At 33.7% G+C, this 22086-nt stretch overlaps 2 protein-coding genes across 2 annotated transcripts; one reads left to right on the top strand and one right to left on the bottom strand.

Moving 5' to 3' along the window:
- The first annotated feature begins 2034 nt into the window (after positions 1–2034).
- On the top strand, positions 2035–6127 carry LOC138308472 (uncharacterized). Its single transcript, XM_069249455.1, has 5 exons — positions 2035–2288; positions 2847–2929; positions 3456–4170; positions 4932–5038; positions 5530–6127. Exons 1-5 carry the CDS (start codon positions 2117–2119, stop codon positions 5914–5916), a joined length of 1464 nt encoding a protein of 487 aa, XP_069105556.1. The 5' UTR covers positions 2035–2116; the 3' UTR covers positions 5917–6127.
- Positions 6063–8754, bottom strand: LOC138308471 (uncharacterized). Its single transcript, XM_069249454.1, has 3 exons — positions 8475–8754; positions 7926–8173; positions 6063–7228 (listed from the first exon to the last, which is right to left on the bottom strand). The coding sequence occupies exons 1-3, from the start codon at positions 8730–8732 to the stop codon at positions 6124–6126; spliced, it is 1611 nt and encodes a 536-aa protein (XP_069105555.1). The 5' UTR covers positions 8733–8754; the 3' UTR covers positions 6063–6123.
- Between the last annotated feature and the right edge of the window lie 13332 nt (positions 8755–22086).

The following is a 22086-nucleotide window of genomic DNA, read 5'->3' as shown; positions in this document are numbered from 1 at the left end:
TAAACTATTTACGAGTATATAAAAAAAAACTATGCACACACAGAGGAACTGCCTATTGTAAAAATCATGTGGAGTTGCCAGTCTCTATAATATATATTTCTGGTGTGCTAAAATGTTTAGGATTGCTTTTTCTCTAGTTTGCTTGCACCAAATGTTTATGGTATGTTCACTATAAGTTTATTTATGTTTCAGGAGAAAGCCTACCTTCCTAGAATTCTTCAGCTACATGTTTTATTTCCAAGGCGTTGTGGCGGGCCCACCAGCATTTTATTGTGACTACCAAGACTTTGTGAAAGGAGTCAGAGAACATCCACCTCCCCGTCAACACACAACAAAGGGAGGTAAAGTATTGCTCATCTTATTGTGAAGCTGGAATTATGTATTGTTGAGGTTTTTTGTATAAATGTATCTGGTATAAAATTTGGAACCCCAACGCAGATTGAGTGGATGGTACGTTTATTGGAGTCTTAGGAGTCAACAACTATACAAAGGTTACTGCCCGAATTATATAGCAGTACACCGGGAATAACAAATGTCAATATTTGGGTATGATACCCAATACCTGGAACAGTTGATACCAAAGTAGCTGCTGTATAACAAAGGGGGAAAACATGGATCATCATTAGGACTTATCCGTATCATAATTATCAACATGGCTATGTAATTAGTAGTCATACATATGCTATTGTAAATACCAGTAAGAAACACTACATAATGTTACATATACTTGAACACTGCACATGTAAAATGTAGATAATTATTTATTAGTCCAAATTTCTAACTCTAAAATTCTCTTATCATTATTTATATTATACCACAATTATTCACAATGAATAATCTTTAACTTATTTAGCCTTCATCATGGGACATGGGAATATTTCGACAAGAAGTTGTACAGAGAGAAAATAATCACATGAGTTATCAGTTTAAGAAACTGACTAAAGTTGTGAACAAACACAATCAAAGTACTGAAAGATACTGCTGCGGTTAAAAAAACTTCTGGATGATAGGAGTTGATTCGAGTGTTAAAGATTGATAAGTCAATGGTTATATATTATCAGTATAACTGAAAATTGGAAAACGATCCAAAGAAAAACAGGACTTAAACTAAGGCCGAAAAACTAATACAAATAATTGTTTTTTATTTGGTCGTAATAATTTATCACATTGATTTATTTTCTCACATTTTGTACAGGTCAAGTTATTCTAAATACACATAATGCATTTCAGTGCAGAACCTTCAATCAAAGAGGAAGTATTTTATGTTGTCAAGTTTATATAAAGAAAAGTTTCAGCATTATGGTGACTTGTAATGTCAAATTAAATTGATTTTTTTTGTTAAAAAACTAAACAGGCATTCTTCAGATATCAAGAAAAAACTTACTGGTTATATTATATAAAATCTCATATAATGTTTAAGCGATACCGTACACGTATTTGACCTTTAATGACTAATATGAATGACATCAAGGATTTCCTTTTTAACAAAAAATGTATCTAGCAAGTTTAAGAACACCATACTATCTATAAGTACAAAATTTAATGGTTGTCAGACCGTTTTTTGTAACATATATAACTAACGTATATTGTCATAAAGGATGACTTTCATGCTTCATAACTTCACGAATACTACTTTGGCAACATATCAGGGAGAAAGAGGGGAAAGAGAGGGAAAGAGAGAAAAAAAAAATCTCTGTCAGCTATCAGCTGTTTACCGGTATATGCTTTATCAAGTTTCAAGTACATGAATGTATATATATTAACTAAAGAACTAAATAACCTGAGTTAATTAACTAAACGACATGTAAATGGCACGAAGGATGTTTTTTGTCAAAACATGTTAATATTTTTTCTCTATGTCTATCAAGTTTGTAGTACATTACAACATTAACAAACGGTAACGGCACGAGTTACCTAAATGACAGATATTGTCATCAGTGTCCTTTTCTAACTACAATTTGTAAATATCTTCTTATTAAACATTATGGAAAGTTGTTCAGCAAAATTTGGAGCAAGGATTGTTTCCAGGGACGTATAGACCGATCTTAATAAGATAATCATGAATATTCATCAATATCCAAAACGAGGCTAAGCAAGGCATTCTTCGTAAACAAACATGGCGGCTTCCATGAGCGGTGATGTTTACACCAGAGATTTATCGCTTGTTCCGGACATATCGTTCAGTTTTGTTGAGAAATTTATCCAGAAAAGCTCAAGCAGTTCCGGGAGGGAACAAATGACCAAAGGTTTCAAATATTACAGCGAGGAATTTGTGCATTCTGTTGCCGGTAAGTTGGAATATTAGGCAGCTGTATTACACTAGGCCTAACTGTTAAATCGGTTTTACCTAATTGAACGTTGTTTGGTATGAAGCAATGGCACGTTTCTTTATTAAATAATTTGTATCAATAATAGGTAAATATCCGAGATTTATAGGTATCTCTGTAGTAATTATTAATAGAATCGTACACGGTGGAAATCTGTAAGGAAATTACACCAGTCACATGGACTCTCCGGTAAAGCTAACTGTTACAAGTGTATTATTGGAGCACAGGGGCTCGAGGAAACTTCGTCCGAGTATCACAGTTTATAATCAGATGATATAGCATCAGGTTATAAGTTCGGACAATATTGTTTTAGGACAAATGTCTTTGGTACAGACATTTGTCATAGGCCATATGCCCTTATAAATGTCTATATTTTAATATTTTAAATTGATGGCATGGATGTTTTAAACTCTGAGCCGTTTTTTTAATTCATGAAAAATTACTTGGTGTTCTTGATGTTGGGTAGACCTAAATGAAATTCTATCAGGAAAGTTGTTTGACTGATGACTTATTTTCCAGTGTACCAAGATGAAACTGGTTGCCTAGTGAAAGGGAAATGTTTCAGATCTCAAAAGAAAAATGATTCTCCTCATGATGTTAAGGTAAGAGGATTTTGCTGGGTTTTTTTGTTTGTTTTAATTTATTTATATATATTTATATATAATTTTCAAGTATCTTGATTTTGACCATCAGATGAGGAAGATCTTATATTTGATGTATACAGCATTAGTCGACCTATAAAGATTTAAATTAAATTCTTACAAAACTCAGGCAATTATCAATATTTCTCATAAGCATATAAAAAGTGTGTACATATGTACAAAGATACAGTATATGTATAAGGATATTAGGTAGGAAAGAGTTTAAAGGCACAATGTAATTATAACCAGCCTTTTAAAAGAGGTTTTTGACAGTTCACATTGCACAAATTTATCCTAATTACAAAGGTACTGGTTTGTCTCCAGGTTCTGGCTTCCACACCATATGTATACACTCCGTTAAACCGAATATACATACCCGGCCTACTACACCTTTCGGCCAGACGACACCATTTTCTGTCTAAAAGTCTTTTGAGCTACAATATTGCAGCTAACATTCAGTGAGATGTGTTATTTGTTTATATTTCAGATTCTCATCACTCATGACAATGTTCACTCTGCATTTTGTTCGTGTACCATTGGAAAAAGTGGACACTGTGGCCATATCACTGCTCTACTATATCAACTAGCTCATTATAAAATGATGAAGCTAGTTCTTATACCTACAGACGTTGCCAAGACCTCGCTGCCTCAGACATGGCATGTTCCTCGCGGAGAAAAGCTGAAAGGGGACAGGGTTGACAACTTAGTCATTCAGGGATATGACCGTCAGGATCCACAGAGGGCTACTCAAGGTATCCGGTCAACTCTGTACAATCCAAGTAATGTCGGTGAGACTTTCAATATGGAGAGCTTCCTTAGCGACATTGGTGATATGGACATTTTGTTCCCAACTGTAGCCTCCAAATCAGCAGATATGGTACATACAGGGTTTGGCAATTTTCCTAAAGGCAGTGTGATTAGCTACCAGCAGAAGAAGTCAAGTGATCAAGATTACCTTCTTAATTTGATAGATGTTAATGATTTTCCTCAGCTTCCAATCAGGAATGTGATGGAGACCCATGTGCCATTTGTCCTGCAGGAACCACATCTGAAACTTCTTCAATCTCTGACGCTCACAGAAATTGAATGTGTCAAAATAGAGGAGAGCACAAGAAGTCAATCTAAGGATCCTAGATGGCACAAACTAAGGAGTGAGAGATTGACTGCATCCAATGCAGGAGAAATAGCTAAAAGACGTGCAGGTATATATTGACAATACTTTCATGTAAAATAGTGGTAGAGGAATGGTATTTCTGTTTCTGTTTTGCTTCAAATTGGGGTTATGGAGGTCAATTAGATAAAATTTCCTGACATATTACCATTAGCCCTCCATCAATGGGTTGTAAGTACAAAACCCATACAGGGGCAGAACTTTGCCAGGGTCCAGTTTCATGAATATTCCTTAACTTTAAGGAATTCCTTAAATTAACATGCCCCATAGGAAAGCATTACAGAATTTAAGGAAGGTTCTTTAACTAAGGAAGGTTTCCTCAGGTTCTGTAATGTTTTCTATGGAGAATTTTAAGTTAAAAAATTCCTTAAAGTTAGGGAATATTGATGAAACTGGACCCAGGTATTGATTGTTGGTTGGTGGTTTTTCTCCGGTACTCCAGTATTCCTCAACCTCCTAGACCTAACCCGTTATTAATTAATTTATAACAAAAGCCGTTAATAGGATATAAAACAAAACATATCCATGAAACAAATTATTGCGAAAAGTTTAAGCTCCGGTCCTCCGACCTTGCATTGGAATACAGCTTATTATTTAAATACTTCTGTAGATTCATTTTGTACAACTATGGAATATATGTCTGTCTAGGAGTATGTTACAGTTTAACATAAAGACACCTAAAAACAAAATAAAAAACACATTTATTGTATTAAGTATTTAATGTACTTAAAATTTATCTTCATAGATCTATACATTTTCAAGGTAATTGATACCCAATTTCAATTTTTTCAGATGGCCAAAAACTAGCAGAAAGACTGAAGGCAGCTAGAAGTTATCAGTCAGCAGCTATGAAAAGGGGAGTTGAATGTGAATCTACAGCTGCCCAGGCATACAGTCAGGTAACAATTTTATTTTGGTTCTCCTGTTTTAAACTGATAGGTAAGGTTCTTGGTGGTATTTCTTTTAGGTGTGTATATAATTGATGTTGCAATGATCTCAATGATGTCGTAAAATATTTGTAAACTGTAATATAATTGCAAAAAAAAAAAAAAAAAAAAATAAAAAAAATGTACTATAATAGGTAGGTCAACATCCTGTACAAATGGAGTCACCTCAACCTTTTTTCTATTTTTTTTTTTTTGCTCTGATGACGTAATAAAAATATAATGCTGATTCATAATTATAAGTTATTAAAATCCCACATAAAATCAGCTGGCAGGTACTCGGACTGAAGGCTGTTGGGTTTTCTAGTCATATGCCACCTCAAAGTCTTGGCATCTCTTGAGGTGTCCTTAAATGACTCGGGCATTTATAACAAAGTGTGAAATTAATGTTTATTGTTGAAAGTTATGTATATTATTTCTGTAACAGTTATAATTTTTTTTTTCAGGAAATGGAAAATAGGGTGAATCTTTATCCATGTGGTGTCATTGTGAGCCCTTACTGCCCTTGGCTGGCTGCAACACCTGACCGTAAGGTTTACTGCCCATCACGAAACCCTCCCTATGGGTTACTGGAAATTAAGTGTCCAAATACTGACGATCTGCAGGATGTTAAATGTTTAAAGGAGGAAAACGGAGGGAGAAAATTAAAAACAACTGATAATTATCATTATCAAATTCAGATGCAGATGGCAGTGACCGGTTTAAGCTGGTGTGATTTTTATGTGTGGCTGGAGAATGCTAGTCATCTGGAGACTGTGTGGTTTGATGCAGAATTCTGGCAGGGAGCTAAAGACAAATTAGATGCATTTTTCTTGCAATATTATTTGAGTTAGAATATGTCAACTCTATATTCATATTGCCATATGTACCCTACACCCAATCTATCTAATTCATCTTTGAATCAGTTAATGTTAATAACAATAACTGAGTTGTTTCCTTGAAATTTTAAGTACATGTGTATGTAAAAACACATTGCCAATTGTTTACATGTATGTTTTATTGACCATGATTACCAATTGAATAATACATTTTTAACAACTTTAATGCTTTTGTTTGATTAATGGCCTTCTGAATAAGGTGAGGATGTTTGCAACAGTCCAGAACTGGTTAATTGATCCTGCAATAGATAGTGGCACAGTTGACTGAAGAAGTCTATATTCCTTCAGACGTTTTATGTGACGCTCAACATGGATGCGTAATGAGGCTATTTTCTGATTGTCCTCTATCTGAGATGGACTGAACTGACCATCACCTGACAGGAAATGAGGTGTGGCTATAGTTATTCCGGTTCCTTTTAGGATTTTGTTAAGAACAAAGCCCTTATCTGCCATGATTTCATCTCCAGGCTCAAGCAGTTCTATTAATCCTGAGTTCTTTGTTATTTCAATATCAGACATGCATCCAGAGTACAGCGACGAGATGAATGTGACAGCGCCATGTGGTGCTATACCTACTAGGCCTTTCCAAGTGTTGTGACTCTTGTAGGTAGAGAAAGTTTTTGAAGCTAAGGCGAGAGATGAGGGTCGTTCAGTAAAAATCTCAGTGCAATCAATGATAATGCGTGTGTTTGGGTAAGCTGATTTGAAGTCTTGAGGCATGTGACACTCTACAGTTTCTTTACTTGGCCAAATATTGATGCCACCTAACATAAAGTATAAGTAATTTGCCCAAGTAATGATTTTACGACTGACGGAAGATTTGTGTATATGAAAACGCACAGCAAGGTCCTCTGATAAGAAACCACTTTTGAGTCTACACAAAAACATGAAAAGCTCATCTATTGGGTCCATAGCTTTCGGCCTTCCCCGTGCACTCATTTCCTCTGCTGGTGTATAGTAGATGCTTCTCATTCTTGTTGGCTTAACAGCATTATAAAAGGCCAGAAACAAGGTGTATGTGGGTAGTCCAGTATAGAACTCTATCATATTGTCATCACTTGAAAATCTTGAAATTCCAAAACATTCAATTGACAGTTTTTTGTTCAAATTTTCTATCTCTTCATTTTTGTCCTGTAGTTCCAATGAAAGTTTTTTTTTCAAATTTTCTATCTCTTCATTTTTAGCTTTAAGTCCAAGTTCCAGTTCTTCTATGGTTTTCTCATGTTCTGAAATTCTCCTATTACAATCCCCATGGATATCATTATTGCTGAAAACAAATATAATCATAAGTTAACATTCTTTGTTTATATAATGACCTCATTGTTTTATTTCTACAACATTCATTTTGATTAATTGATTATCTCGATAAACTCCTAACAGAAATGGCAAGTTCCAGACACTGCGTCAATAGTTATTTTTATTTCATTCATCATATTGACTTTTTAAGATTTTTTTCTCTCTGTGAAAAAGAACTTCTATTCAGAATGTCACACTAAATTATCCCAAACACTAATTAAATAAGTCAAACTTAAATTAATTGGTATGATTAATTGAAATGAAAATTCAGTTCTGAATTTAAGCTGTAAAGTTCCTCAGTACATTTTCCATCTACTCGAGAGATAATAATGTTTGCTTGAATCTAGATCTATTTTTAAAATTCAATTTAAAAGTTGACCTACCAACTTTGTAAATTGTTAATTAACAGAGGAAGTATGAATGATGTGGACTATGCATATGTCCACCATTTATTTTTTTTATCTATTAATCAATAAATAATTTGGTAAAGTACTGTAGCGGAACTGGACTGGGTCGATCATATGTGACCAGGTAGCTCAAGTGGTAGAGTGTCCGTGTCTACTAGTTTGAAGGGTCCCGGGTTTGAACCTCGGTCTGGCCGCTGCATTTTTTCATGTTAAGTTACAATCTCAACACCCTTTGTTTTCTGTTATTTACTTGCAACTTACCCTGTGGGTGCTATTGACTCAGATGCCTGATTTTCTGTCTGAGGATCTGTATGGTCATTGGCATTAGATGTCTGGGGTAATTCTGTCAACACGTTGTGTCTGTGTGTGGGTGGTTTCCTTGTTGTTGATGTTGTAGTCCAAGGAAATATAGATGGAACAACGTCGGATTTCAGACATTTTCTTACTAGTGTCCATCGAAAATCCTCTTGTTTAAAGTGCCTTGAACACACGACAGTGTTGCTACCGATCTAAAAAGGCAATGGTTATACAACAGTAGGTCTAACAGTCATCAATGGCATAAGTTTACAACTGTCTACGAATGTGGATATAGTTTTTCATCCACATAAACATTGAAATATTCCACATTTGAATTATTGAAACTTCAATGGGATTCCGTGTTTTTTCTTTATATGCTGAACAAAATAAAAAATAAAGGAAAATAGGTCGACAAGTTCTTAAACTTTCCTATGTGAAAATTAACACGTTACGGTAGCCTATATATAGCTACTTCAGTACTGGTTGTGTCGTCACGTTAACAATAACATTTACCTTGAAGCAAGGTCCTTCATCTCTACGTATTACAACTATCCATCTTTTCCTTAGATCTTTTTTCTTAGTTGACGGGAAACGATGAAAACTTAGTTCCCTGTGAATCCTTGCATTCCCATTACAATGCGGAACGCAACAGTAATCATCTCGTTTCGCGATCGATGGAGATTCCGCCATTGAGGCGTCCATAGCAGCCGGATGCTGATGACCTAGTTTAGCCTCGTTTTCGCGTTGGTGACACGGGGTCAATGAATACATGAATAATTTTTGAGATCGGTCTATAAGGAATCATAATACAATGTACATCAGATTAGTACTAATTTTGTGGAATATCACGGTTTTAGTATCTGCTATCAGAGAATACCTGAATTAGGCTGACTCTGAAATATGTCAAATTTGTTTCCTACTTACATTAAATATTTCATATTGATCTGTACAATGTAATGAAAAAATAACATACTCCTACCGGGAGGAGAAGATGGGAAGACTTAATTAGTTCAGTCGAACCATTTGAAATGGGTTGATATTTCTAAAATTTCCTTTACAGTAACGAAAATTATAAGCTTCAGTGGTTTCAATATATATTATAGCAGATTCACTCAGCAATTTTACTTTGACATGATAATCTACTCTGAAAAAACATTGTGTTACAAATTATATAAGTACATTTGCCTAGTACAGAATAGTACGTACATGTATTACAATTTCATTTATATTTTAAACACACCTCCGAATTTTCATTTCATTTGCATAAACAACCAAACGATAAGATTTCGTTATAAAATGACACTTAATCCTCTAAACAATAGAACAGCCAACTCTAGATCACTGCTTATTGTTTTGATATTTTCCAAAAGAATTTATGATTTGTCCTTCTTTATATGTACATATTTTCTACTTGTCAAATTTTTTGAAATTGATATTTATATATTATGTTTCTCTATACAATGTATTTGTCAAAGAGAACTAATAAAGAAACATGATGTGGTCATGATCAATGTATCACACCTTCACGCTTGGCTGCACACTGCTACAGATACGAAGAGATGTATATATAGGGTGGTTATCTATCCTTTAATCTTTGAAATACTTTTCTCGAAAACCCAGCTCCCTACCGCTCCGAACCGCTGTAAATGAAAATGTGTATGAGCAAGGGACGTCAGAAACATTATATAACATGTGTCGAGAATATGTATAACAGTATTTACATTAAAACCTATCTATTAAAACCACCCAGTGGTCCGAGTAAAAGTGGTCTTAATAGCGAGGTGGTCTTAATTCTGAGGTGGACCAGGTTTCTTCTATGATCATGACGATCAAGAACAGAAACTCTGTATCCTAGCTGACCGGTACATAATATATGTACTGTATTTTTGTTTAAAAATTGAAATTTTATGAAAAATGCAATATACATGTATATATAAATGTATATTATAAATATATTTTTTTTATTTTTTTGTTCAATTTTTTGCATTTAACACATTTACAAATACATGGGACATCAACATAAACTTGACATGACATATACATTACATTTATATAAAAAACATAAGAAACATAACATAGCATGCTGAGTATGTACATGTACGTTGTGGGGAAAAACCAGTTTGATATATTTTGGTTAAGATAAATTTGCAAATTACTATATTTGATCAATTAGTTTTGTCGGCCATTAGAATCTTAATCATATCATATTTTAATGCATGCGTATCTAATCAAAACCATAATTTACAAATATTTTTTAAAAGATTGATAAATTAGGGACATATAATGACTATACCATTTATTTCTAGAGCATAGACATATTTTTTTCATTAAATTAAGTTAATGGTGTGTGCTTACTTAAATCTTAAACTGAATTTCACTGAAGTAATTGTTGACAATCTAAATGAAAATACTTTTTCTAGACATTACTTTCTATTATGTTTTAATTATAATTCAAATACATATCGTTAGTTTAATCAGAGATTTAGATAGTTATTAAATTATATATGTCTCTGGTTTAATTATCACATAGTATCACCTGAGGTTAATGAGAATCTATGTGTTTTAAAATTGGTATTGATCTGTGTAAATTATTATTAATATTTACGTAAATCGATTTTAATTACCCCGCCATGTGCAATGATTGGTCAAATAATAACTTACGATCACAATCGGTAAAGTGTTTGAAAGACTACTGTGCAATAGTCAAGCGTACTTTTAACTAATGCAAAACACCGATTGTTTACCGCAACAAAATAGATGACACATCTATTGAAATGAGATGATTGATGTACGGTACTTCATAAATATCTGAAATAAGATCAATATATCTCATACATTAAAGAATTTTAATTCCATTGGCGTTACACGTATGAGAAAGAACTGCCTAAATCGTTCGATCTCGCCACCAGAGCTATCGAAAGAACGTTGCATTACTTGTGGTTTCGATCACGTCAACTGCCAGTCACAAGTATGCAAATGATGGCGATTAACACTCTCCTAGTACAGGTAGATAATCTGATAATTAGGTCGACGGAAACAAAAGACTGACTGATGTACCTGCGGGTAGTTGTTCACGGGTTGCTGCGTGCGGGAAGGTGAGGCACAGCGAGGTGTGAAGTCACATGTGCCTGTGGTCATAATCAAATGGTCAATTAGTGTTAATTTAGTGGTCGTTGGGACTATTAAAATTGGTCGTAAAACGGAATAGCGGTGTGATTGTATTTCTGAAGAGAAAAAAAATCGGAACTGAAAATAAGTGGCCGTAATAGTGGGATGTTCGTAATTTAGTGTATATGCTATACATGTCTATGTTTGGAATAAACTTTTGGAAAATAAAAATGAAATAAAACAAAAATAAATATAAAGACAAAATAAGGAATATTTTCAAGCATGGTGAATTAACAACAAAATAAAAATATGAATTAAAAAAAAATAAAATTAACCTGTCGACGATAAGGGTTGAACCCGGGCCGTGAGCTTAGAAAGCTCAGGACTTACCACGACACCACTTGTACCTGTTGTTTGCCACGGGAATATTATTAAGCTACTAATGAAATGCAGTTCACTATATTTTCTTATTTTCTTCGCAATCCACTTAAAATGATATTGATGCTGCTGAATAAGTTTACAGAATGATTCTAAACTAGTTTATATTGTATCTGGGTGCAAATTACAACTACATATACCACAAATGTGTGGTTATTCAGTTTATTCTTCACGACACCAGCCGGGGGGGTAAAAAGCTAGTTCCGGAATTGCGATACCAATACTGGTAAAACCAAGTTTTACCGTAAAAATCTGTGACTTAGGGTTAATTCACAGTATAATGTACAGTATATTACATTAGTCAGATCCACATATGAGTATTATTTATAAGACAGTTATTAGTATTTTTCATGCAATTTAAGGGAGCCCTATAGCAATCACCAGTCTGTCATAAGGGATCAAAATTTCAAATATATCTGATTGTAATGAAAATTGGTATATTGTTATATTAGGTCTTGGAAACACTGAATACCTACAATGATTATTGTACATGTATTGAATAGTCTCGAAATGTCACTAGTCATTCATTATTATATTAATTGGACCACTCTTGGTAAATTGAACATACTGAAGCGGAACTGAACGGGCCCAAAAATGTGTGACCAGTATCCCAATCACAGACTACTGTATAATTAATAATTGAAGAGGTCTGGAAATGTCACTAGTCATTTATTGGACCACTCTTGGTAATTTGAACATACTGAAGCGGAACTGAACGGGGCCAAAAAATCTGTGACCAGTATCCCAATCTCACACTACTGCATAACTAATAACTGAAGAGGGTCTGGAAATGTCACTAGTCATTCATTGGACCACTCTTGGTAATTTGAACATACTGAAGCGGAACTGAACGGGGCCAAAAATCTGTGACCAGTATCCAAATCTCGGACTACTGCATAATTGATAAATTATGCAGGTGTAAAATTTTGCAATTTACTGTTCAGAAATTATTTTTGTAGCCTTGGACAAAGTTTGGAATGTAAAACCTTGCCTATGAAAGGTTATGATATTGTACTAATTTTGGACCAATCCATATATTTAGTGAAATTCAAACCATGTTTTAATACATGTATTACCAGACAATACAATAGTATTCAGAGGGCTCGGGTTCGAGCCGCGGTCTGGCCTCAACATTATCTCCTCTCCTGTTATACACACTATTACATAATTTTCAGATGGAAATAAATTCAAATGAGAGAAAAGAGGGCGATATCAACATGGAGCTGGTAAGTAACATTTTTAATCAAAATAGGTTTCTGAAAATCTTGATTATAAATATTTCCATGTTTTTACAGGTATGCTTCACGATACTTTTACATGTATATACTAAGTACATATGAAAATGGTATCATCTCCCTGCAGGCAAATATCAAAATAAAAATTAATTGAACACTTATCTAAATATTAATTATAGTTCTTTATACTTTTCTCCAATGGATAACTTTACCAAGGATACGTTAAACCTCCGGTTAATTTGAACCACTGGATAGTTCAAACACACAATTTTTTCCGGAAAAACTGTAATTTTTTAACTAGTGATAGTTTGAACACTGAATTTTTATAATAGATCATATTTCGGATAGTTCGAACACGTCAAATTATGAACCTAAAAGTAAGATTTTTTGTCGTCAAATGGGGTCCCCAAAAATGTCAATATGTTTTGCATATTGCAGCAAAATTGTTTGGAATAAAGATTGTATAAATGATCATTATACAATGACCATACGACAGATAAGGAATTAACATGAACATTTTAAGTCAATTTAATGCCGATATATCGTACACAAAAACAGCAAGGCCAAATATTTTAATCATAGGCCCTGACAATGTAGATTTGAACTCGCTGTACCTGATGGAAACACACGGAAGAAATTGCCAATGTTTTTTAAGTCCAATCTAGATACAGATATCAGTTTAAGTTGTCATTAAAATTATGCATTCAGTCTTTCTTTAGAAAGCCAATCAAGGAGTTAAATTATCTGTAAACACGTGCCTCATACTGGATTGGACAGGCAAGTTACGAGGTGTCACAGCGAGCATCAAAAGCCAGCCGCTGGGTCACAGCAAATGGGTGTGATTACATATTCAGCTCCAGCCCAGAAATCCACTTGTTGGCAAATTAAACAATAGTTATCATACGAAGCTTTTCATCAGTTTAAAACTAGTAACGTGTCTTAATTAAGAAGCAGACAATATGTGCAATCAGATTTTGGATAATCTGACAGTCACAGTGCGATTGTGATCTAATTTTACGAACTGAATGGAAACAAATATTTTCAACAGCAGTTTTGTAAATGCAACGGGATTTTCTTAAATAATTTTTTTTTTATTAATTAATTAACTTTTGTAACGAAATATGACAAAGATCTAAATAGATTTTCTGAGGTTTGAATAAAAGTTTCTATCTCACTTAGCGGGTCACGTTGATTTCTACATTCTAGGCTGCGATCGTGAACGGTGCTGTTTGCAGGCCTTTCCACGTGCACATATGCATGCGGCATTCACTCTGCAATTAATTATAAATACACAAATTAAATGCTCATGTTTACGAGAAATTGATTGAATATTATCTTTGATGTAAATTAGCATTCTATATACGATTCTATTATCTTTGAGGTAAATTAGCATTCTATATACATTTCTATTATCTTTGAGGTAAATTAGCATTCTATATACGTTTCTATTATCTTTGAGGTAAATTAGCATTCTATATACGTTTCTATTATCTTTGAGGTAAATTAGCATTCTATATACGTTTCTATTATCTTTGAGGTAAATTAGCATTCTATATACGTTTCTATTATCTTTGAGGTAAATTAGCATTCTATATACGTTTCTATTATCTTTGAGGTAAATTAGCATTCTATATACGTTTCTATTATCTTTGAGGTAAATTAGCATTCTATATACGTTTCTATTATCTTTGAGGTAAATTAGCATTCTATATACGTTTCTATTATCTTTGATGTAAATTAGCATTCTATATACGTTTCTATTATCTTTGATGTAAATTAGCATTCTATATACGTTTCTATTATCTTTGATGTAAATTAGCATTCTATATACGTTTCTATTATCTTTGATGTAAATTAGCATTCTATATTACGTTTCTATTATCTTTGAGGTAAATTAGCATTCTATATACGTTTCTATTATCTTTGAGGTAAATTAGCATTCTATATACGTTTCTATTATCTTTGAGGTAAATTAGCATTCTATATACGTTTCTATTATCTTTGAGGTAAATTAGCATTCTATATACGTTTCTATTATCTTTGAGGTAAATTAGCATTCTATATACGTTTCTATTATCTTTGAGGTAAATTAGCATTCTATATACATTTCTATTATCTTTGAGGTAAATTAGCATTCTATATACGTTTCTATTATCTTTGAGGTAAATTAGCATTCTATATACGTTTCTATTATCTTTGAGGTAAATTAGCATTCTATATACGTTTCTATTATCTTTGAGGTAAATTAGCATTCTATATACGATTCTATTATCTTTGAGGTAAATTAGCATTCTATATACATTTCTATTATCTTTGATGTAAATTAGCATTCTATATACGTTTCTTATAGATTTTCTGCTAGGTACTTTGGTACTCAAAACTGATTTTTACCGATTTCAACTCAAATAGTTCAAACTCACAATTTTTTCCTGAAGCTTAATTTCGGATAATTCGAACTGGTCCATCGATATTTATTTATTTTGTTCGAACTAACCAAAGGTTTACCATAATCTTTTCAGAATTAATATTTTGAAGTTCAATAAGAGTAATCTTTTAGATAAATGTGAAATGCAAAACATGGTCTTTTCATATTACAGTCTAAACTTGTTATCTCAAACTCGCTTGAATTGAAATTCCGGATGAGTCAAATTAATTTTGAAGTCCCGTTTTTTCCCTTCTTTGTATATATATATGTTATTTTAAGATCGGATGACTCGAATTTCAATGACTCGAAACTCTGGTTAAAATATGTATTTTAAGATCGGATGACTCGAATTTCAATGACTCGAAACTCTGGTTAAATCAATGTCAATGCCTGGTCCCTAGAACGGACATTCAGCGAAAAAAAATAGTTGCTTTCTCGAATTTATTTCAGTCAAAATTTTAAATTGAAAAAAATCAATTAGGTAAATATACAATGTATACAAATAATAGGAATTCACCTGTGGTTTGTCGTAACGCTTGTTTTTATTTGTTCAACTACTACATTTTGTATAAGTTTTTTGTATGCACCACTGAAGTCAGTATACCACCTACGGGAAATCAGGGCGTATGCCTATTATCGTGACAATCATATTATCGTAATTCAAGTTTTGTTATGTATTAGAAAAATCCAAAACCTTATGAAAACATATAACCAAAAATGATTTAATACAAACCTTATCAATTGGAAAATCATGATAATATGCTGATAACAGTAATAGGCATGTACCCGGCTTTAATAGTCATTAGATAAAAAATCGTTAAAAAACATGTTTTTGATCAAACCTAATGACATTACGTTTGAGTTGAATTATCCGGATGAGTTGAATTATTTTTGTTGGTCCGTTGAATTTCAAGATAACGAGTTTTGACTGTACATGTATGTAAAAATAATTTTAGATAGCTCGTGTTTGGTTTATACTTTTTGTAGAATCCAAATTCCAAGAAAATTCACCGTCTTCCTCCGTCTCCACTGGTATGTACACCTAGAATTTTATGTTTGATTCCAGAGGATTTCACTCAAACTGATCTGTAGAATTTACATTTATCGTATTTGACCCTATAAGCGCCCCTCCCCTTTTCGAGGGCACAATTTCACTCACGTTGATTTTAATGCAGACTGAAACTATGAAGTCTCTATTTGATATCTTTTGCAAATTAATTAATGACTTAAAGATGCTCAACCACCAACAGAGCATAAATGATATTCATTATTTGAACAATAATTGGTGTTTTATCGTGTATATCTATGTCTAATTAACACAAAAAAATAATATAAAATAATTTATTTTACCTTTTGGTGCATGCGCAATCAGTACTTCATTCCATATAGGATATAGTGCCACGGATTTTTTCTTCCTACCGGGATGCAATTAATTATTTTTTATATTTTCAACTTGAAGTAAAATAAGAAGTTCAAATTTTCCAATGGTTGGTAATGGTGTAAAGTAACTTACTTTTGTAACTGAAGAAAAATACTAAATCGTCTGCTCCGGTTTTTGATAGTAAAAAAATACCATATGTCGGCGGTGGGACCATCTTTAAATTGTGTGGTTAGTTCAAATTTGGTCCTATCCAATACCTCATCATTTATTGGGTCGAATACGGTACATAGAATACTTTATTATGTGAGTTTTATGGTAACATAAGATAGATTACGAAGTAGTTCTCCTCATTTTGTGGTGATTTTAATCTAAAATATAGACATTTTTTTTTTTTCTATCATTATTTCAATCTTAAAATAATGTTTTTGCTTATCAAAATGACAAGAATGAAACCGATGAAGGCGGTTTATGATGAGAGTACACTCAGATTTTTGTGTTATATCTCCATAACAATAAAAAAATTATATCAAATTAAATACCTTATAATTCAAATTTACAATTTAAAGATAATCTCTTCAATTACTCAAAATTTATTTTGCGGGACTTCCGTCAACCTTTTTTGTCTAATGAAATCATAACGCTGTCATCTCAGCCAAACAGAAGCAACGGTCACAAACGGCAACGCCAGTTTTTCCTTTATGGGCTGATAAGAGTAAAATTTTATAAGACCGAGTGAAAATGCCTCGTAACAATGCAAGCAATTGAGATTAAGATATATATGTAAACAGGAACATAGAGAAAATTATAATTATATTACCGTCCTGTTGGAGCTTTGAGTGCACCTACCAGGAATCAACGCTTGATCTTTTGCATAAAAAAATTGTTGAGAAACAGAGATCGTTGTTTTTTGCTCTGTAACACTTTTGTTCTTAGATGTGCAGGACCATATTCTGGGCTATAGCATATTATCATTACTTAGTGCATATGATCAGTTATATTTACTAGTAAAATTTTTTTGGGTTGGGACCACTACAATTGTCTATCGGATATCGATGAGAAATAAAATAATTAACTCCGGCAAAACTTACCAGCTATAATAGTAATCAAGTGAGTAACGGTGTGTGTTTGTTTTACAGAAACCTGTGTGTGATTAAAACTGTGTGAAATCCTTTCTGGATTCTTATTACACGCTAGTTGTGGCAACTTCCTTTCGGGCCTTGAAGAACTTCAAGGTGTGTTTCAATAATTATATAATCATCTTTCGCAGATATGGTTTGTCTGTCAGCTCCGCACAGTTGAAGAAAAATTGTCCCTGACAACTTCACAGCATACTGGGCTTTATAATTCAGTGAAATTTCACAGCAGGGGGGCGCGGAAGTATAATGTTATGCAAGTACCGCTTTGCCAAATAATTTGGTTCCCTATGATATACCAGTGTCACTGATGTACACAGTTAATTGTAATATATGGCAGATAATACATAAGGATTATTGTGGGTAATGGGGGGTTGGATTTTGTGTCACTTGTTGTAACGAAATTGATGGGCGACACTTGGACCAATTCACATCGATTAGTCAATACTGGATAACAAGTACAGAGGTTACTTATTTCAGACAAAATGAAAGGTACATCATGTTTTTCCTTAATCGCATATAGTGTATCTGTGACTTTCAGGTAGTTGAGCCACTTGACCCGTAGCATTGATTATAAGAAGGGGAAGCTGGTGTAGGGAGGGTAAGAATAAACTTGTTGTATGCAGTATAACTTTACGCTTCGGTGGTTTATGTGTAAATGATGCATGTATTTTAGACATTTTCCACGCATACAATACCGCGATGCTGGATAACAGCATTCTGTCATTGCAGGGTACGGAATACCAACACAACGAATGACTTAAATTAGGGTAGATGGGACAACAAATTGGCGGCATTTGTAGTGTGAGGTGGAACACGAGTGGAAAGTTAGATATCATCGATAGTGACTTTTATATATTATTAATTAATACGGTTTTACAATATTGTAGTAATAATGATAATCATGTAAATATAGGCACTATGAAAAATTAATTAGACACTTCTTCATATAGGAGAAATGAAAACATGTAAATTAGAGGCATCCAAAAATGGAGCTGTCACCGTAGCATTGGAAAATCAGTGGTAGCTCTGCCGTCGTCTCCCTCACAAATATTTTATAGGCTTATCTGTGTACATTTATCCTAAAATCAATAACAAAATAAGAAACACCAAAACATTAACAGTTTACTCTTAGTTCCATTATCTGAGCAAGCGTACACCGGACAATGACTTTTGTACCCGCAGACATTTCTACCCAGGTATTCTCTGCCTATAAGTGTCACCGCAATGATGGAAAAATTGCCGCTACATGTTAAAAATATCGCGGTTCACATGACGGCAAACGTCAAATGTTTTCTATCTTCCTACCCAGAAGAGTTCCTTGTATCCCATTCTGATTAGATGGAATAAATACATGCAATGATATTTCGAAGTGAATTCTAGAAAATGTCATACGTTTACTTTTAATCAACTTATTCCTTTTGGGGGGGGGGAATAGTCCTAGAAAATGTCCACTTACTTTTTGGAGGAGAGTTACCGGAATAAAAAAATAAGAACTCATATATAGGAAAATTATAAGCTCATGAACATACATAATAAATTCTCTCTAATCTGCCTACAAAACTGAGTGAGAGTTGACTTAATGTTCTCTCATTACAACCTTGACATTTTAGTTGCTGCCGCCACACGGCTATCCCGTACAGATGTGGTGTACCGCGACCCATCTCCATGACTGGTGCTTGTAAGATCAAATACTTAGCGTCATCGTGGTATTAGTTTATTTGTATTCATCGTAAGGAAAGTTGAAGCGGCTTTACATTTTGGAATGAAATTGGGGACTCAATTGATGTTCATCATGGTCACTAGAGCTTAAATCAACTGAAGGAAGTGTTAATATTATTAGGGTAGAAATTCAACAGGATAAAGGTCAAGGTTACTGAACAGTAAGGTCACTTAAGGTAACAGAATCAACTGACTGAAGGTCAAGGTCACTTAATAACACAAATTGATATTAGTTTCAAAACTAGTTTTCAAATCAATAAGTTTAATGAAAATGTTTTTTGTCGTGTTTATTTAGTCAAGTTTAATATTGACCAAAATACAAACTTTCTTTCAGGTTGATGCTAATTAGCAATGCCTCCGAGTCTGGGGGATTCAATGGCTTCACTCCCGTCTTGGGAAGCGAGATGGGATCTCATTACAAGCATTAAACCATTACAATTACAGAGGTACATTATTCGTGCCTTGTTAGATCCACCTGCTCCAGAAATGGAAATCCAAGATTAGCACCCTGTCTATCAGTCATTTGTTTGTGTAACAAATGATTGGACTGATAACCTCCAGGGGACATGGGAGCAAAATTTGTCATTTTTGTTATTTCCCATAACATAAAAACAATTCTTCTCTGTTTTGTGGCCTCTTGTTTTATAAATAGAAATTATTCTTGCATGGAGCCTATCTCTAAGTTTTATATAAACCTCTAAAACATCCAATGTTGCCCTTTTCATTTTCCAGATGTCAACAAGCGCCAAAGTATTTATAGACAACTGGAATGCTCAGGCTGTGAAATGGTTCCAGATATGATGTGTGTTACACACGAAATTCCCGTTCCAGCGAACCCAATGTTTAACGTTTGTACTCAGCGCCCTCTGGCATGGATTTTCCCTCGGTTACTACTTTACCTTCATATAAGCAGCTTTTTTTTTATCACTGTGTCACGACATGGTTAGAAGCTCAAATCTTCACAGAGTCACGATAATGGTTAGAACAAATATATAATACGTCCAATTTACACCGGTCTTACTTTACCCCTTTCGCGCGTACGGTACGTATTGGTATCTATCCTGTGTTCGTAGTGGAGAACTGCCTCCGAAAATCAACTTGGGCAGTTTTCTAATACTTCTTTTGTAGGGTTTTTCCGGGATTCTATTTTATGCGTATACACTGCATTTACATATTATTTTTGTCCAAAACAAACATAACTACCATTCTTTATATCTACCGTACCGCTTCAAAGACTGTCCAAATTCACAATTTGTGGACTAATGCTCTGGTATAAATTCCCTTCAGAAAGAGCTACATATGTATTATGTAAACCCAAAAAAAATAATGCCATCGCACATGAAGAATTTGATATTTGCATAACTTTGCTCCATTAGCATGTAATAGGAACCCAATTGTAGCTCTAAAGACTGTTCATTTTCCTGTCTGAAAAGTGCTTTTTCTGAGGCTACATTATTGCAGCTAACGTCAATGGTAAGCTCAAATCTTACTCGACCTCAGTGTCACCAACATGGTAAGCTCAATCTTCAGAGTAAAGAATAGTAAGCTCAAATCTTTCAGAGTAAAGAATAGTAAGCTCAAATCTTCAGAGTAAAGAATAGTAAGCTCAAAAATGTTCTTCCCGGATGTGTGTCATGAATGGTAAGGTAAAAGTTTCACAGACTAAGAATAGTAAGCTCAACACATGTCTTCCCAGTGTCATAATGGTAAGGAAAAAGTTTCACAGAGTCAAGAATGGTTAAGGTCAAATCTTCACACGAGTTCAAGAATGGTAAGCTCAAACATGTCTTCACAGGTCACGAATTGGTCACCATTCTTAAACCATGAAAATTTTCATTTTGAAACTTTTCTCTCCCCTGAAATGTTTTTTGTATTGTCAAATGAATATACAGATGTATTTAACTGATGATGCCATTTTAAATATTTTCTGTTTTGTAGGTTCGAGCAAACGATTCGTCCATATTTCTTACAGTCAAATTCGTAGTGGAAGATGTTTTATGATTTTTATGAAACCTTCTTGGCTCACCTATATTGCCATATCCTATGTTGGTGTACCATTCAATGTCCTCTCTTACGAAAAAATTCAATGACATTCTAATAAGTGAGTATTCTTTATCTTCCATCTGCCGTATTTAGTTTAGTACATTAATTTCTGTGGTAAATGAACAAATTCATATGTAGAGAAAATTTTTAAATTCAGTCAACTTGAAGAATGTTTCAAATTTATTTTTGTTTCAATAAGAAAGCATTAAAACAGTTAAAAAAGGTATATCAAACCCTTGTGAATGATTTTGGCAAGTTAGCACTCGGCAAGCCTTATATTTTTTCAGTCTTTTGGTGATCAATCAATATTTCTAATATCAGACCAATGTATTGATTTCTTTGTTTCAGTAAACATGTATTGGTACCTGCATATAGCATCGGTGATAATGATGCTGGTTTGTACTTTTCTCCTTCCTAATCCGCCACGACAATCTGAGGTCAACGGTCACAGAGGCACACAACAACGATCGGAGGTCAAGGTCACAGAGGCACCACAACAATCGGAGGTCAAGGTCACAGAAAAGATAAAAATCCAATTAAAAAATGGCATTACTGTTGTTATAAATTATTAGTTTTTTTAAGTGTTTTTTAGGTATTAACTTTCTGTTAGATGTGCTCTATCATGTAATATATAATTGTT

Source organism: Argopecten irradians, chromosome 15 (genome assembly GCF_041381155.1).
Source record: "Argopecten irradians isolate NY chromosome 15, Ai_NY, whole genome shotgun sequence".
Lineage (NCBI taxonomy): Eukaryota > Metazoa > Mollusca > Bivalvia > Pectinida > Pectinidae > Argopecten > Argopecten irradians.
This window is presented reverse-complemented; position numbering and strand designations above follow the sequence as displayed.

Coding starts and splice junctions, on each gene's coding strand:
- LOC138308472 (XM_069249455.1), top strand. CDS start 2,117: ATGGCGGCTTCCATGAGCGGTGATGTTTACACCAGAGATTTATCGCTT. Junction 2,289..2,846: donor ATTTGTGCATTCTGTTGCCG/GTAAGTTGGAAT, acceptor CTTATTTTCCAG/TGTACCAAGATGAAACTGGT. Junction 2,930..3,455: donor ATTCTCCTCATGATGTTAAG/GTAAGAGGATTT, acceptor TTTATATTTCAG/ATTCTCATCACTCATGACAA.
- LOC138308471 (XM_069249454.1), bottom strand. CDS start 8,732: ATGTATTCATTGACCCCGTGTCACCAACGCGAAAACGAGGCTAAACTA. Junction 8,174..8,474: donor ATGAAGGACCTTGCTTCAAG/GTAAATGTTATT, acceptor TTGCCTTTTTAG/ATCGGTAGCAACACTGTCGT. Junction 7,229..7,925: donor GAGTCAATAGCACCCACAGG/GTAAGTTGCAAG, acceptor ATTTGTTTTCAG/CAATAATGATATCCATGGGG.